At 45.5% G+C, this 16970-nt stretch overlaps 1 protein-coding gene across 2 annotated transcripts in view; it reads right to left on the bottom strand.

The window, feature by feature from the left end:
• Window positions 1–16970, bottom strand: part of CLTC (clathrin heavy chain) — a 75055-nt gene that overhangs the window by 42833 nt on the left and 15252 nt on the right. For both annotated transcript variants that reach the window (XM_028708314.2, XM_028708316.2), the window contains exons 2-3: window positions 6039–6246; window positions 679–947 (exon numbers count right to left, since the gene is read on the bottom strand). In XM_028708314.2, coding sequence (XP_028564147.1) covers window positions 679–947; window positions 6039–6246 — 477 coding nt within the window. The remainder of the gene's footprint in view (window positions 1–678; window positions 948–6038; window positions 6247–16970) is intronic.

Below are 16970 nucleotides of genomic sequence, written 5' to 3' on the forward strand. Positions count from 1 at the left end.
ACAGGCACCACTGAAAGGGACAATAGCTTACAAAAAAACAAAACCCAGAAACACCAAGGTTATTTTTAATGAGAATGCAGTATGCTACGGCCATTAGGAATACTCCCCCATCTCATTGGCCCTGGTCAGGGTTCAGGCTTGTGGTCTGGATTTTGTCACATTTTATCAAGACGCCTTTGCAGAGTGGCATCTAGTCACACTATTTCATCAGGGTAGATTAAATACTGTGACTTTATGCTGGGACAATGACCAGAATATCAACGTGGTATGCATTGGGGGTGGGGGGAGAGGGTGCCAGCTCTCCACAGAATGCAGACACACAGATTCCCCATTTAGCCACAAAAAAATTCAAAGGTCGTGTGCTTGCCCATTAGTAAAATGGAGAGGGTAGCAACCTGTGGTTGAGGCAATATGCCTCTGAATACCAGCTGTTGGGTATCGCAGGTAGGGAGAGTGCTGCTGTTGCGCTCAGGTTGTACCTGTGGGCTTCCCATGAACATCTGGATGGCCACTGTGAGAACAGAGCACAGGACTAGATGGGCATTTGTCCTGATACAACAGGACTCTTCTGATGTTCCCTAGAGTGCGGGAACCCATGCAGTTTAGCACAGATTCTAGTTAAAGCCACAATTTCCACATACTTGGATACGCATACGTCCACTTATACCGATGCATTACCTGTGCAGATATACCAGTCAAAAGCAACCATTTCTGCTTCGCATCCGTACGGTAGTTGATGATCTGGCAGCCGGCGAGGCTAGAATGGCGATCGAACATCTTGACCGGCTGAGACTCCCCTTCCATGCTCCAGTGGTACACAGCGCTGTCGGTGACCAGCGCAACCGTGTTCAGAGAAATCCACTTCCAAAAGGTGACGTCGTCCGTCATGGTGTGAGCTTTCATTTTGCTTTTCATTTCAATATTAAAGATCTGGAGGGTCTTCCCAGCTAGGGACACAATTTACAGGGAAATTAGCTGAAGCAGAAGCAGAGCTGGAGGGCCAAGGTGAGGGCTTAAAACGTCCGCACACACCACCTGACTCCTCAGGAAGTTTCATGCACTGCATTTAGTTGTGAAAAATAATAATTCTCAGTGGGCTGCTGCTTTTTAAAATAAAAAACAGACACCAACATTTCTAAAGCCACATCTACTACTCTCACACACAAGTTATTATTATAGAACCAATTGTTGAATGAATTGGTTATGGCTTCACAGCCGGGTATTGCAAACATGAGTCTCGTTCATACCGAAGTCGAGATGTTTTGATTCTCATGCTAGGTTAAACTCATCCTTAACCCAAGAGGCGGATTTTAAAAAAAGACTTCTCACTTGAGAGATAAAAGTACACCACGGCATACAACGGGCAGTGCTACACACACATTTATGTCCGCATCGAGGACAAGTACAGGAGGAACACAAGACAGGTTTTCCACGTGAATAGGCAGTCACAAAGCGGACACTTTGTTAGGTCAGCTGCAAGTTTGGTTTTGACCGAACCAAAACCCTTAACAAAGTTTCTTTACTGTTGTGTACTGCAGATTATTTGGGTATGGGGGAAGATACGTGCACTACACACAGGGGTGGGTGGGAGAAGATGAGCTCACACAATGACAACCAGGCAGGCTTTGGCAGAGGGGGTGCTTCAGGTCTCAGGAGGAGTGGAAAAGGGGGGTGAATGTTCACATGTCAACGCTGGATCATGCCACCACCTCCGGCATTCTTACCACGAGTAAGGAATCAGTGCGGCACAGCTGACTAAGTGCTGGGAAGCTGGAGCAGGGAGGCTTAAGTTTTGACCCCTGCTTGGCCACTAAGCTCTCTGCGTGGTCTTCCCCACACCCTCCTTGCAGGGCTGTTGGGAGGGCAACACTGGGAACTACCACATGGACACTGCCCTGAGCTCCTTGGGGCAGGTGGAAATGAAGCAGCAATGCCTTCAGTTCCCAGCAACACGCTTAGCTGCAACCTCAGGTAGTGGAAACCAAGGGGGAAGGGCCTTCTCTGTGGTGGCACCTTTCCTATGGAATTGCCTCCCCTAAGAGCTCTGGAAAGCGCCCAGTGCCCATGATGCTTTTGGCACACTTGACATACCTGGGCCTTTCTGGTGTTTTAATGTTAATTCTTAACTGTGCCCTTTGGGTTATCGGTTGCAGTTATTTACAGCAAGTGGTTTTACTGGTTAATAATAATATTAATAATTTTATTATTTATACTCTGCCCAAGTGGCTGGGCTTCCCCAGCCACTCTGGTTGTATCATATGGACCTGGACCAAGTTTTGAGATGGCTTGAAACAGGTGGCATATAAATACTTTTGTACTGTGCATATAAATAAAACAAGCAGTATACCATGGAATAGGTTCCATACGTGTGGCTCTCAGACTAGTGCTGTTGTAAATGTCCAACAGCTTAGGGATAGAACACCAACATTGCATGCCGAAGGTCCCAGGTTCAATCCTCGGCATCTCTAGGTAGGGCTGGGAGAGACTCCTGCCTGAAACCCTGCAGAGCCACTGCCAGTTAGTGTTAGACAAAAAAGTGACCAATGGGCTGCCTTGGTAGGAGGCAGCTTCCTACGTCCCTAATGTGTCAGGAAAGGGGAGGAGAGCAGGCAAAGAGCCACAGAGCAAGCTCTAGAGAGGGCCAAGGAAAGAAGCCTGTGGGACACTGTGGAAGGAAGCCAATACAACTGTCCTTTGGGTACTAACCACTGCCAGGAGTACAGCTTACTATCAAGACGTTGACCAAGGTTGGGAAGTAGAGAGGAGAAGCTAGTGTAGCATTATCTCCCAGCCCAACCATGACAACTCTGCAATTGTTTCACACCTCCCGCTCTGAGAACTAGAATTGCGCCAGGCAGAAAAGATTCATGGGTGTCATTAGAAGCAAAGACATTGGGGGGGGGGTGTTATTCCATTTAAACAGCTAGGGGAGAAAGCTGTGTGTATTTCCCTCCTAAGGTTGTGCGTGGGTTGTTGCTGTTTTTTACACAATCCAGAGGAACACAAAAGCACAGAAGCTATGCAGGCCAGACTTTCAAAGCCATTAAAGAACTACGTTTCGGGGCTGAAGGATATGAGTCAACCATCCACCAAGGGTCACCCATCTGCTCTGAGCTGGGCTTGGGTTGATGGTTAGTCTTCAAGACAACAGGTTAGGCTTGTTTCCTCGGGGTAGGAAAAAAAAGTGGCAAGGATGGGTGAGGGGACAGAACCAGGACTAGTTCAGTCAGTATTCCTTTCACTATGCAAACTTGGATTTAGAGGTTGGGGTTGGTAATCCAAGATAACATCTATTGGACAGCCAGGCTACGGCTTCAGTTTCGCCCCACATGGAGCACATGAAAAGCAAAAAGTAATACAGCCAGATATGGAATTGTAAGAGTCTCAGTCCTGTTTATAAAAAGCTTTATGCATATCCAAGTTTACTGCTTCCAAGCGAGTGCATCTCTACAGCTCCAAGTAAAGATGCTGCAGGTACAAGCATTTCGGGAATAGGGTTTTGTTTTTTGGTTTTTTCAAAGAAAGAAAGAGGAGCTTTGAGAACAAGACTCCACAGCAGACAGAATATATAGGTCCTTGTCTACTCCTCCACCTTAATTATTCAGAGATGTGCCCCCGTTAAGCCTTTAAGCTGGTAAGCCTTTTGCATTCTCTTTTCATAAAACAGGACAAACACAAATACAATCTGAAACGGAGGTAACTCACCATCTGCACACACAAGAAAGCATTAGAAAGTGTGACAAAAATAGTGATACAACATTAAAGCCATCGGAAGAAAAAAGAGGAAGCTATTGTAATGAGACAGTTGAGAGCTTACGTTTCTCCAGCAAATAAAAGAAATGAGGCAATATGCTGTCTTTTGGGGAGGGCAGATGAGCAGTGCTTTAAAAAAAACAAAAAAACTTTGACCGTTTTGAGCAGAGGTGACTAGGCAGTTCGCATCCGGCACAAAGGCTTGTTCAAGTTGGGACTTGTAAACCTAGGTAAGTTTTATTTACCAATTTCTTGTGCAACAAGGGGGATACTATAACATTGTTTTGCCCTGTCTTTGAAAACTATGCCTCAGGAGAGATGGAACGTGGGAAAAGGGCAAGGAAATTGGTGCACCCCGTTAGAAGGAGGAGGTGAAGGGCCACAGCTGAGTGGCAGATCATCAGCTTTGCCTGCAGAAGGTCCCAGGCTTTATCCCCAGCATCTACAGCTAGGCTGGAAAAGGCTCCCTGCCTGAAACCTTGGAAATCTGGCAGTAAGTCAGCACTGAGAACACTGACCTAGACAGACCAATGGTCTGACTTGACAGAAGGTAGCTTCCTATGTTCCTTAGTAACTTGCTTAAGAGAACAAATGGGGTCCCTTTGCCAATTATGATATTGCTAATATTCTTACTCTGATTTTTTTTTTTTAAATGATAGCAAGGTTTTCTTTTAAAAATAAAAAGTGATAGTGACTTCTGGTTTGAAAGACACACTAAGCCAAACTTTGGCTTAGATCTGTGTATCACAAGAGCAGATGGGCCAAGGAAGCGCAAATCAGCTGCGAGCTCCTCTCCAGGAGCTCACATTTGCACATTCCTGGTGAGCGGTAGTCTGGCTTACCATGTCATGCAAGCCAGGTCACTGATGGTAACAACTGGATCCAGGATGAAATCACAGGGGTAATCACCACCAATAATGAGGTGGGATGCAGTTTAACTATGCTATTCTCTTCTCTCTTATTTCCCAGTTGCTAATTATTGTAAGCTCTCTTCAAAACTTTGGTCTTCCAGTGCTCTGGAAATGAACACAAGCACCGATCACGCCAGTTTTCCACATAACCACTAGCATAGGCACCATGGGAGATCAGGAATTCCAGACAGGCTTACCATGTCATGCAAGCCAGGTCACTGATGGTAACAACTGGATCCAGGATGAAATCACAGGGGTAATCACCACCAATAATGAGGTGGGATGCAGTTTAACTATGCTATTCTCTTCTCTCTTATTTCCCAGTTGCTAATTATTGTAAGCTCTCTTCAAAACTTTGGTCTTCCAGTGCTCTGGAAATGAACACAAGCACCGATCACGCCAGTTTTCCACATAACCACTAGCATAGGCACCATGGGAGATCAGGAATTCCAGACAGGCGAGCCCATGAAATTCCTTTCCAGGAGAATGAGCAGACTGGAGCAAATGGCAGTCTGCTCCTCCCTTTGTTAACCTTCCCAGTGTCTATTCTGGCTGTGGAGTAAGTGAAGCCCCTTTCCCCAACACTGACCCATGGTCAACCTTCTGGAAGCCATACCTCCAATTAGGTACAATCAAAGGTGTGGTGAGAAATGCAGCTCTCAAGGCAGCCTTCCAAAAGACTACCCACTAGCTATTCCACACAATTTTAAATCTTATAAGTTCATTATTCAACTCAGAATTAAAAAAAAAAAAGTTTAAGGGGGGCTTGAAACCCTTTTGGAATAATGGCAGCTTAGCAGGGGACCCGCAGAAGTGGCAATAATTTTAACCCTCTTATTTTTAATGACAAACTGGGGGCGGGGCTCATGAATCAAACAAAAAACTTTCAGGGAGCTGGGTACAGCCCGTGGGTTAGAAACTCTTGTTTAAATCATAAATGAGTTCCAGGGTTGTTCTATTATTTCTCTAAGTTGTTCTGGGAGCCCTTTTTTTGTTAAAAAGCAAAAAAGCCCTGTAAGTAAATGAAGAAGCATGCAACTATTTTTTTCCCCTTTTTTACTGGCTGGAAACTTTGGGGGCTTAGTAACAAGGCTCGTTTAGTTTAAACAGAGCTTTTGATGGAAGCCATACCACAAACCAGCCTTATATTGGAAAAAGCCATCAAGGATTTCACTAGCTCATCAACCCTGCTGGTTTTCAATAAATACTGTACATGTTTGGTAACCCACAGCTTCTCATAGTTGTAAGAATAGAAAATGTAGTAATGACAAAATAGTAAGGGCAACAAAAATCAGTACACATTTTGAAACTTAAAACACGTTTCTAAAAAGCTCAACTCCAATCCAGAAATACGTTGAGAAAGATTTCCTGTACCTTTCAGGGCAATGACCTTGCTGGCGGGGTTCATGATTGCACTGTCAGCTGAAATCGGCCGGCGAATGGGATTGCTGGGGTCATTCATGTCAATGATGACCACCTGGGCCTGCTCTCCAACTTTCTCTCGTATGCAAATGAACTTGTCAGACTCCATGGTCAGAGTGCTGAACCCAATGTTGGCCGGGTTAATGCCCAGGTTCTGGAGCTGGAAGACAAACACACAAGAGAGTTCAATGTCATTCAATTATTCATTATTCAATTACCATAGCCAACCTCTCATAAAAACTCAATAGGGTTTATAATGCTCTGGGATTAGATTCCAAGCACTTCCATTTGGCCCATTACAGGGAGCCACTAAGATCTCCATCTTGTATTCCCTTCAGATGTTGGCGAGAACTTCAGACGTTTATGGAATGTACCACAAAGCCACCTATGGCAATGAATAGTCCATAGCAATATGTAGTGCTCTTTCAGACAGCCTTCCATTGTTAATGCAATTGCCACCCGTCCCAGTCTAAAGCCATCAATGGAACTCACAATTTAAGTTAAAGTCATGGGTACCACTCCCTAACTCTTTTGCTTACTACACTGTACACCTGTTTATATCAAAAGGCTTGACAACCATATGTCAGGAGTGCTCTGATGGTGTTTCCTGCTTGGCAGGGGGTTGGACTCGATGGCCCTTGTGGTCTCTTCCAACTCTATGATTCTATGAAAAGGAGCTTTGGTCAAAACAAGAACAAGCTACTGCAGCGGTAGCCAGTACGGTACCTGCAAGATGCTGGACCACAATTTGCATCACCCAAAGACTGAAGATACCAGGTCGCTTCCAGAGGCTGACTACCACCAGCATATAACACCCTGCTTGCAGGATTTCACTGGCTGCCATCTGCAAATTCAGCTGTGTTGATACTAACATATAAGTCCCTATTACAGCTCAGGGATACAAACATATTACGTCCCTATTTTACAGCTGAAGACCAAGTTACTTAAGAGACCACCTTATTGTTTATGCACCCAGTATATTTCTGTACAGGTAACTTGAAACTTAAGCACTTTTAACTTCTGTGATTACAGCTTTGTGCAGGTGGAAATGAATGAATGAATGAATGAATGAATGAATGAATGAATGAATGAATGAATAAATAAATAAATAAATAAATAAATAAATAAATAGCACAGGAAACCCACTCTCCATTTATTTTCCACCAGCACCATGTGCTTGCCTGGCTTTGTAAAGGAGGAAGGAGAACTTGTTCTGAAGCTGGACAAGCAGCTCTCCATTTTTGGAGGGGGCACTTCCAGGGAGTTCCTGGGTTTTTCACAAATTTGCTTATAGCATCTGACAGCCAAGTACCTAATCCCCATGGAAGATGCAAGTTACCTGTAGTCTCCTGTAAGTTCCAAAAATCTCAGAAGCCCACTATGTAGTAACTCTTAGACTGTCTGCTCCTGTTATGCAGAATAGCATTCCTTTCAAGGTCCAAGGTGCCTAGTGTTGCACTTTCCGGAAACAGATGTTCCAGCAGGCTTTCCCAGCTGGATAAAAGGGTCTTTGCCATGAGAGTCTATTTTGTTTTGTTTTAGTTTTAATGTATCTGCTGCTTATTTGTGTTTTTAATGTGCATCACCCTAAGGCGGTTACATAGAAGGCAATCAATTAATCAGTGATAATAGTAATAATTCCCCCTGACCAGTGACCCCCACTGATAGGGGCTGGTGGGAGTTATAAGCGGAAGCATCTGGAGGGCACCATGTTGGCTAACCCAACCTTGTAAAGAATATCTGAACAGGCCTAGGGAACCTGGAGATAAAACCTCTTACTTTTAAATTTGTTATTTTGAAATGTATGTACCTTGCCCTGGCACCTTTTGGTGAAAAGTGGGTTATAAAACTGGCAAGTAACAAAATTCCTCAGTTTGTTTTTTAGAAAATGCACTGTTAGAAAGTTGAGCAATGGGAAAAGACATAATATTAGTCAGATCTAAAACCCAAGTTGCACCATAAACTTTCCCTAGGAAGCACATTAATGCACACAGCTCTTCAGACATGCTAAAAACCATCAATTAACCATTTCTTCATCTATTTAAGATCTGTACAATGTAAGGCTATATGCTACTGTAATCTCCTAACAAGTATTCCAATAAAAACAATTTCCAGGTAAAGTACTGAATATAGCATTTAACCAATACCCAAAGAACTTTGATGTTTGTTGTACTGAATGTCAAACACACCCCATATCTAGGACACTGGGGATGGAAGGGGGGGGGATTCCCAGAAAGCCCACATCACTGGGCAGAATATAAATCTAATCTGCCTATGGCCCCTTTGGAGGTAGGGCTGGATACAAATTTAATAAGCAACACTAAAAATAAAATAATCCTATCTCCCCTTCTAAATACCCAGCCACAAAAGAGGCTTTGCTGTGCTCCAGGGCACACTCCCCAGTTCAAATTGCATCCCTTATGTACTGTGCAGGTAAAGCTGTAATCCAGTGCACACCTGGTCAGGAGCAACCTCCAATGAACACAAAGATGAAGAGGGTTTTATAGTGAAATGGCATCTAAAACAGTTTCCTCCCAGCCCTAGCGCTGCCCAGATGTTTTGAACTTCAAACTCTCATCCTCCCCGACTATGGGCCATTGCTGGATGGGGCTTATTGGGAGTTATTGGAAAGCAACAACATTAGGAAGGCACCAGGTTGGGAGAAGGCTGGTCTAGACCAGGCATAGGCAACCTCCAGATGTTTTGGCCTACAACTCCCATGATCCTTAGCTAACAGGACCAGTGGTGAGGGATGATGGGAACTGTAGTCCAAAACATCTGCCTATGCCTGGTCTAGACCATAGTGCTCCACTTCCACACACCAGAATACGACCAAACAGCCATTTCTATTCAGCTCATGAAAACAGCTGCCAGGTCCCAAGGTCTTAAGATGACAGCAAGCCAGTTTTTCTTCAAAGGCATGAACAAAGCATGCAAATTAGTGCCTAGAAAGCTAGGCCAACATGGAAGGGTTTTAAGGGAAGGCTGGGTGCAGAAGTGGGCATTGCAGCAATACTTGAACAGCCAGAGGAAATGCTGCGGGGGTTATGACACTGAGGCCTCTTCTTCAGCGGCTATAACCGATTCTTTGAGGGATGCGTTTGGCCATGATGTTTGCACTAGTGTGTTGCACCAGCAATTGGCCCTATGGCAAGTGGGATTTGCAGGGAGAGCTAAAAAGGATTGCTCAACAGAAGCCTCATGTGCCTAATGCAAGCTGGGCAACCACCCTGGCCAATTAGTTTGCTGCTTTTCATTTGCCCAGGTCCCATCTACAAAGAACGCAGGGTCTCCAAATAGATAAACAGAGCATTATGCACGTGAACGAGTTTCAAGGTCAGCACTGAACTGTAGGAATCTTTTTTTAAAAAAATGTCTTGAAACCCAATAAATGTGATGTAGTTCAAGGCCAGCAAGACTGCAAAAGAAAGTTCTACAGAAGCTTCCTTCCTAGTTTTTCATTCCTGCGGGTAAATGTTTCTCCTGCATGGTTTTGGAACTGGGGGGTGGGGCACAATCATTCAGTGAAGCATGGTTGCTGTGGAACAAAACCAGGATAGGAAACATAATTGCTGGTCCTGCTTGCAGAGTGTTGAGAGCCCAAGGTACCTAGGAAAGTTAATGGCGAGTCCCAAAAGGCCTTCTGCTCCAGGGTGTAAAAAGTGGCAGTACTGACACAATGTTATTCAAACGTAATTAAATCGCCTCTGCAACAACTGGAACTAAGCTCAAAGGCTTTGGGTGGTGTTAAGTTGTACTTGGGAGCATACCAACTAAAATCAATGGAACTAACTTGCATATTACTTATTGTATTTATCTCACCTTTCCTTCGAGGAGCTTAAGAGGGCATACATCGTTCTCTTCCTCCCCATTATCTTCTCACAACTCTGAGATATGGGTTAGGCTGAGAGGCTGTGACTGGCCCTAGGTCACCCGGTGAATTTTATAGCGGAGCAGTGATTTGAACCCCGGGCTCCCAGGTCCTAATCCAACACTATCCACTATGCCACACTGACTCTTGGTCGCATGCATTAATTTCAATGGGCAAAACTTAGTTGAATGCCACCCTTAAACTCTGGATAATAATAATAATAATAATAATAATAATAATAATAATAATTTTTATACCCCAGCCACTCTGGGCAGCTTCCAACCAAATGTTAAAAACAATACAGCATCAAACATTAAAAACTTCGCTAAACAGGGCTGCCTTCAGTTGTCTTTTAAAAGTAAAATAGTTGCTTATTGCCTTGACATCTGGTGGGAGGGCGTTCCACAGGGCAGGCGCCACTACCGAGAAGGCCCTCTGCTTGGTTCCCTGTAACCTCACTTCTCACAGCGAGGGAACTGCCAGAAGGCTCTGGGTGCTGGACCTCAGTGTCCAGGCTGGACGATGGGGGTGGAGACGCTCCTTCAGGTATACAGGACCGAGGCCGTTTAGGGCTTTAAAGGTCAGCACCAAGACTTTGAATTGTGCTCGGAAACGTACTGGGAGCCAATGAAGATCTTTCAGGAGCAGTGTTATATGGTCTTGGCGGCCACTCCCAGACAATAAGAACAAGTTTTCCCACTGCATATAATGAATGTGTAACACACCCTCTAACATGGACTGCTTCTCCAACAGGTAAGTCCATGTAGAAATGGTCCCCTGAAAGTAGGAATGCATTTATACCCCAACTTTTTCTCCAAGGAGCTCAAAGTGGCATACATGGTTCTCCTCCTCATTTAATCCTCACAACAATTCTTTGAGGTACGTTAGTTGAGAGGGAGTGACTGGCCCATGGCCATTCACTCAGTTCTATGGCTGAGTGGGGATTTGAACCCTGGTTTCCCAAGTCCTGGTCCAGCACTCTAACCACTACTCCAAGCTGAAGAGACCAAGTTAACACTAACAGCATTGCACAAGGGATGGGCAGAGCTCAAGCAAAGCAATTTAAGCAGCAATTACTAAGCAAACCGCATTTTCCTGTTTCGACTTGATTTTCACTTCTGCAGAGTGTTACAGGGAAATTTAAGGAGGCTGTGTGTGTGTCACACACAACTACGCTTCGTTTTCAAAAGCAACATGTTTGAGTCGCACTGTTATGTCTTATAACGGAGCGACTGAGTCAAATCCCTGTTTAACCAGCTGGGAAGCTCATGGGTAACCCAGAGCACGTCACTCTCTGCCCTCTCTACCTCAGGAGTTCTAGAGAGGATGCATATATACTTAACGTTTGTATAGTACACACAAGGATCCAAAGAATTAAAAATGCTTCAAGAGCCCTGGAAAGTAAATTAGTATTATCCCCATAATACAGATGTGGTACCACTCTGAATGCCAGCTGCTGGGAAACACAAGCTTGTGCACTTCTCATTAGGGCACCTATCTGACCACTGTGCGACCGGGGTGAGATGTGCTTTTGGCTTGATCCAGCAGGCTCTTATGTTCCTAGATGAGAAGCCATAATCTTGGCCTCAGTCCCCTGAAGGCAGGAATGGGGAGCTCTTGGTCCTCCAGATGCTGCTGAACTTCTACTCCCATCAGCCCTCACAAGCATGGCCAGTGGCCAGGAATGATGGGAGCTGCAGCCCAGCAACTTCTGATGGGCCAAAGGTTCCACACACCTGCGCTAAGGCCACCTAGGTACAGCATTTGAAACTCCCATTGGTCTAGGCGCATTTTGCAACAGGGAATTTCATTAGCGTGAACAGTTTCTGAGCACTGGGCGCAGTACTGCACCTAAGATTTCAGATTAAAACTGCAGAGTGGAAGGAAAGGAGGATCTTTTTCTGCCTCCTCACTTCCAGCTACTCTCTGAAGACTGAAGAGATGAGACCCTCTTAAGAATATTAGGGCTAGGACTAGACCATGTGAAAAATGAACATAATATTTTAGCTGCAGTTCGTTCATTTTTAGCTATGTATTCTTGTTGCACCCATAACCTAGGTTTAAGGTGCCACTTAGCTCCTAGCATTCATATCTCAGTTTCTGCCTAGGTACCTACCCTATGGTAGAGGCGGTAATTCAAACCAGATTTGTACTTCAGTCTTAGTCACTACAGCAGGCCAGCTCTGAGCAGTGGATCAGACTGCCCCAGCCTGATGTCCTCTAGGTGCTGTTGGACTTCAACTCTCACAAGCTCTAGCCAGAATGGCCAATGATCAGGGGTGATGGGAGCTGGAGGAGCCCTATAGCAGCTGGAGTGCAGCTGGGTACGGGGAAAGTGAATGAACACCATTCTGAGCTCCTTGGGAGGAAATGAGAGACAGCCATGTTTAGCCAACAGGAGAGCCTAGAACGGTTAGCGCCTCTCTTTTATTTTTGAAAGGACAGCTCTTCTGCAGAGCTCTTCCCAAGGACTCTGTGCACTTTCAGTTCCTCACTTGTGCAACAGTGTAGTAAACTACCAAGAAAGAATGATTCATTCACAACAGCCAGATAAGGGGGAGCAAAGACTGGAAGCAAGAGTTTTGCAAGAGCCAGCCATTTTCACAGACACCTTCAGAAGTATAAAAGTTCTCTATTCTGCTCCTTAAGGTTAGCTCTTGGGGGCGCGGGGGGGGGGGAGAGCAGATGCTTTTCACAATCGTTCCTGTGAAAACCTCATGGAACATCAAGAGGGTGTGAATTCCTTCTGTGCCGCCCTGCCTTATTATCAGTGGCATTTCATCCGCCACAATAAAGGCTCCACCTTCCCAATTCAGCTGTGTCCTTCCTTGTAGCCTCCGATAAAGACAGGGTGTGCCACTCCTGTGCTTCTCTTCTGTAATGGGTGGAGAGTTACGTTGTGGAGCCGTTGGAGTCCCACGCGGGGCTACACACCAAAGACCCCCATGCCCCACAAAGCCGTCCTGTTACTTTCCTCCTTACAACAGATACAGGGAACCTCAGGGTCAGGGGGCCGAATTTGGCTCTCTACGCTTCTCTATGTGGCCCTCAAGGACTCTCCCTATGTCACATCCCCTTATCAGGCCAACACCACCCCAGTCGTACTCTGCATCTGCATCCTCTAGGATGGCTACAGTTCTCTGGCTGGAATGTGTCCTTGAACGGTAGCAATGCTTCCTGCTTGCCTGTATAGAGAGGACAGGGAGCGGTGTGCACCTGTGTGCAGAGGGTGTCAACATCTCTGGCTTTTGCCTAGCTGGAATGTTACCCACTGTGCAAAGGTAAGAGCCTCAATTACTTTTAGCCCCATCCATTTTGTCTCCAGTGCCACTTCTACCCTTTAGATTTTCTAAGGAGAATTGGGGCCCCCAAACTGTAAAAGGTCCCCCAACCTCTGCTCTACCACAATGCACACATTTCTAAGGCTTACCGGGTTGAAATTTCTCCCTAGATGTAAGTGGGTAGACAGACCCTAGCACAGAAATGGCAATAGCTCAATTCTGTCCAATGGTGACTGTTCTATTCAAAGCTACACCACATAAAACTCTGATGGGTTTATACTGCAGTACAAATAGCTGTTTAACAAAACAAGAGCTGTATTTGTTCTGCTATCTGGGGGAGAAATTCAAGAACATTCATTGCCTCTGGCGTGGAAGTATGGTTTTTATATAGAACAAGGACTATCGTCGGGGGAGGGGGGGCGAATATATGGCAACGACAAGACAAACCCATCTCAGATCTGCATCACAGGGATAATCATCTGCTGTGCTTCAAAGATATCAAGCCCATTATCAGCTTTTTTACAGTCGGGGTGTTTCCGGTGCAGGAGAACCATATCTCTGAAGCAGGTCACCTATAACAGGGGCAGTCGCTAAAAGCTGCATCAGAAAACACATCCGAGTGAGAGGGAAGGTCAAAGTGAATGTGACTTACATGCCACATTTGCTGTGGTTTTGGATCTGCCAGGTTGAAAGATGAAGGGCAGATTTACTGCACTGATATAGTGTCCGTCTCCCATGGTCAAGGCAGCACACATGGCGTACCTCCCTCCAGCCAAGTCTCACAACCTGTAAGGTAGGCGAGGCTGACGGACAGAAGACACCAAGCCATCCAGTGAGCCTCCCAGGTTTTCCGTGCCCCCAGTTCAACGCCCAACCAGAAGACTCCTTCCCAGCCTAACTCTACACCACCTTTTCTTCAGTTCACGCAGCAATTCTGGTCAGCCCCCAAATTAAGACTGCTGCAACATTTTAAACACCGAGTTTCATTCAGATTGCTCATTTCACGTCTTGATGTAAACCGCTTTAGAGGTTTAGATTGTTCTCTTATTACAGCAATTTATACACCGCCTTTCACTTGAAGAATATATATACTAAGGTGGGTTCACAAACAAAAGCTGACTGCAAAACAACAATAATAAAACCAATTGGAAGATTAAGTGTTTAATAAAACACCACCACACTGTCAGACACTACAGCAGCTGAAAGGGTAAACAATTATACTTTGAGAATTAGTTTTATCCTTGCCGGCCAGGGAGGTGGGCAAGTCCCTCTAAGAGGCCACACCAATGAGCTTCATACGTAGTCTTGCACCAGCTCAAACATGGGTCAACCAGACCTAAGCAGAGCCAATACGAGTCACCACATCAACTAGAACAGGGGTCCGCAAGGTTTACCTCGCCTGGGCCGGTTCACTCCAGCGGAGATTCCCTCCGTGGGCTGGAGTGTGAGTGTGTACGTGTGCACGCCCGTGATTTCCGGCATCTGCGTTGATGCAATTTCTGGCGTCGGCACATGCGCAGACGCGATTTTTGGCGCCACGGAAGCGAGTCCCAGCGCTGCACTGCGCCGGTTTAGCGCATGTGGGGACTCGCCAAGCGGGCGGCTCGGTTTGGGGGCGGCTCGTGGGCTGGTTAAACGACCCCCGTGGGCCGCTTGTGGCCCATGGGCCTTAGGTTGCCTACCCCTGAACTAGAAGCATGTTGATTTATTTATTTCTTAAAGCAAGGCTTCTTAAGAATCTGAGAGCAGCCTCAAAGATCATGCCTCAGGAGCAGTAGGGTAGGCTGCCCACTTTGATATAACACAGAGAGAAGGGAAACTAATTCATGCACTGCTACGCCTTATCTTCCATTTCAGCTCCGCACAAGCGTCTTGTCTACAACTGCGCCGTCAAGTTCTGTTGTAAAGCCACACCTCTGCGAGTAACCATTCACAAGCTATTAGTAATGCACCACTCCCTTCACTAAATCTACCGTGCCAAACCAGCATTGCTATCCAGGCTCAAATGAAATATGCTGCCTTGAAATGCAATACTGCCTTAACTGTCTTTCACTTTATATTCTCGCTCATACTTTCAACGTGCTTCATTGACTGACTGACTCCACTTGGCCAAGGACTTGTCTGAGGAAAGTACTGTGTTGCAGAAACTGCCCTGTCCTGGGATTCATCAGATCTGCTGAATCTGGTCTGGTGGCAGAAGTGCTTCTGGGGCAGGACTGCTCTTTAGCAAGGGCAAAGCAGTCAGAACCGCCACTCACACAGGCTGTGAATGTAACTTGAACTGTTGCCTGAACTTGCTTTTCCCTTCTCCCTCCTGTTCCTTTTTCCTTGTGTGCCTGAGACCTTAGGACAGGGACCATCTCAGAAGTGCTTTTTTCTTCTTTTTTATAAGCTGCTCTAAGAGCCGTTTTGGCTCACAGGGCGGGGTACAATATCTGCCAGGAGTACTTTTTTCTATAGACACACACAATGGTTCTTTAGGCTGAAACAGGTGTGTGGGGAGCATTTGGTCTTCCCAGAGGTTGCTGAACTTTAACTCTTATCAGCCCTAGCAGGGCACAATCAATGGACAGGAATGATGGGAGTTGTAGTTCAGCAACGTCTAGAAAGATAAATGTTCCCTGCACTTGTTCTGAAGGAAAATAGTATGGTTCCTGCACCAACTTTTTTTAAATTTAAGTTTGGTGTATACACTTTGTTAGCTTCACACAAGTCACTTTATCTGGGGTTTGTTGCAAGTGTGGAATACAAATCACATTATTAAAGAGATCTCATCTGCACCTGTCTCCCATCTCTTCTGTTCTCTTTTCCAGCTCGCTCCCTTTTAAAGGCTGAACTGGCTACACAAATTTATGGAAATCCATGTTTTATTAATCTCATTGGCTACTTATAACAGGCCAAAGTGTGGCAGATGGTAACAGTTATCTGAGCAAAGACCTAGCTTAGCCACAGCACTTAAGCAACAAAGCAAGGCAGATTTACCTTAATTATAGCCATCTGCTAGAATAAGCAATCCTGTCAATTTTTTTGCAGAACCAATGTCAGGAGACACCCTTGGTCAATGGTGTTGGGAGAAACAGCTGCAGGCAGTGACTGCAATCCATCACACAGGTGAGCAAGCTGAAGTTCCATCAATAAAAACACTTTTCCCCTCCAAATTAAGGATGAGAAACAAAGAACGCTCAGGATTCTATCAAATGCCCGCAAGCTCTGCACAAGCATATCTTAAGAATCATGGGTCCCAAGGCAGGGAAACAATATCCTTGGTGATCAAGATAACTGACTATATGCCTCATGGCTTTCTCATTTGCTCACAGCAGTATGTCTATCAAGAGCAGCTGCTGATCTCACCATCTTAAGAGACTATGTCCCAAATGCTCCCTGGTTCTCTTTTTTTCCCTTTTAGGAACATAGGATACTGCTTTATACCAAATCACGCTGGTCCATCTAGCTCAGTACAGTGGTACCTTGGTTCTTGAACTTAATGCATTCGACTCCCGAAATGGTTCGGAAACCAAAGTGCAGCTTCCGGTTGGCTGCAGAAGCTTCCTGCTCTCAATCAGAAACCGAGGAAGCCATGTCAGACATACGGCTTCCGAAAAAACGTTTGCAAACCGGAACACTCACTTCTGGGTTTGCAACGTTTGGGAGCCCATTTGTTCAGGAGCCAAGCTGTTCGGGAACCAAGGTACCACTGTACTGCACTGTCTCACTCACTCACACACACACACA

Source organism: Podarcis muralis, chromosome 15 (assembly GCF_964188315.1).
Source record: "Podarcis muralis chromosome 15, rPodMur119.hap1.1, whole genome shotgun sequence".
Taxonomy (NCBI): Eukaryota; Metazoa; Chordata; class Lepidosauria; order Squamata; family Lacertidae; genus Podarcis; species Podarcis muralis.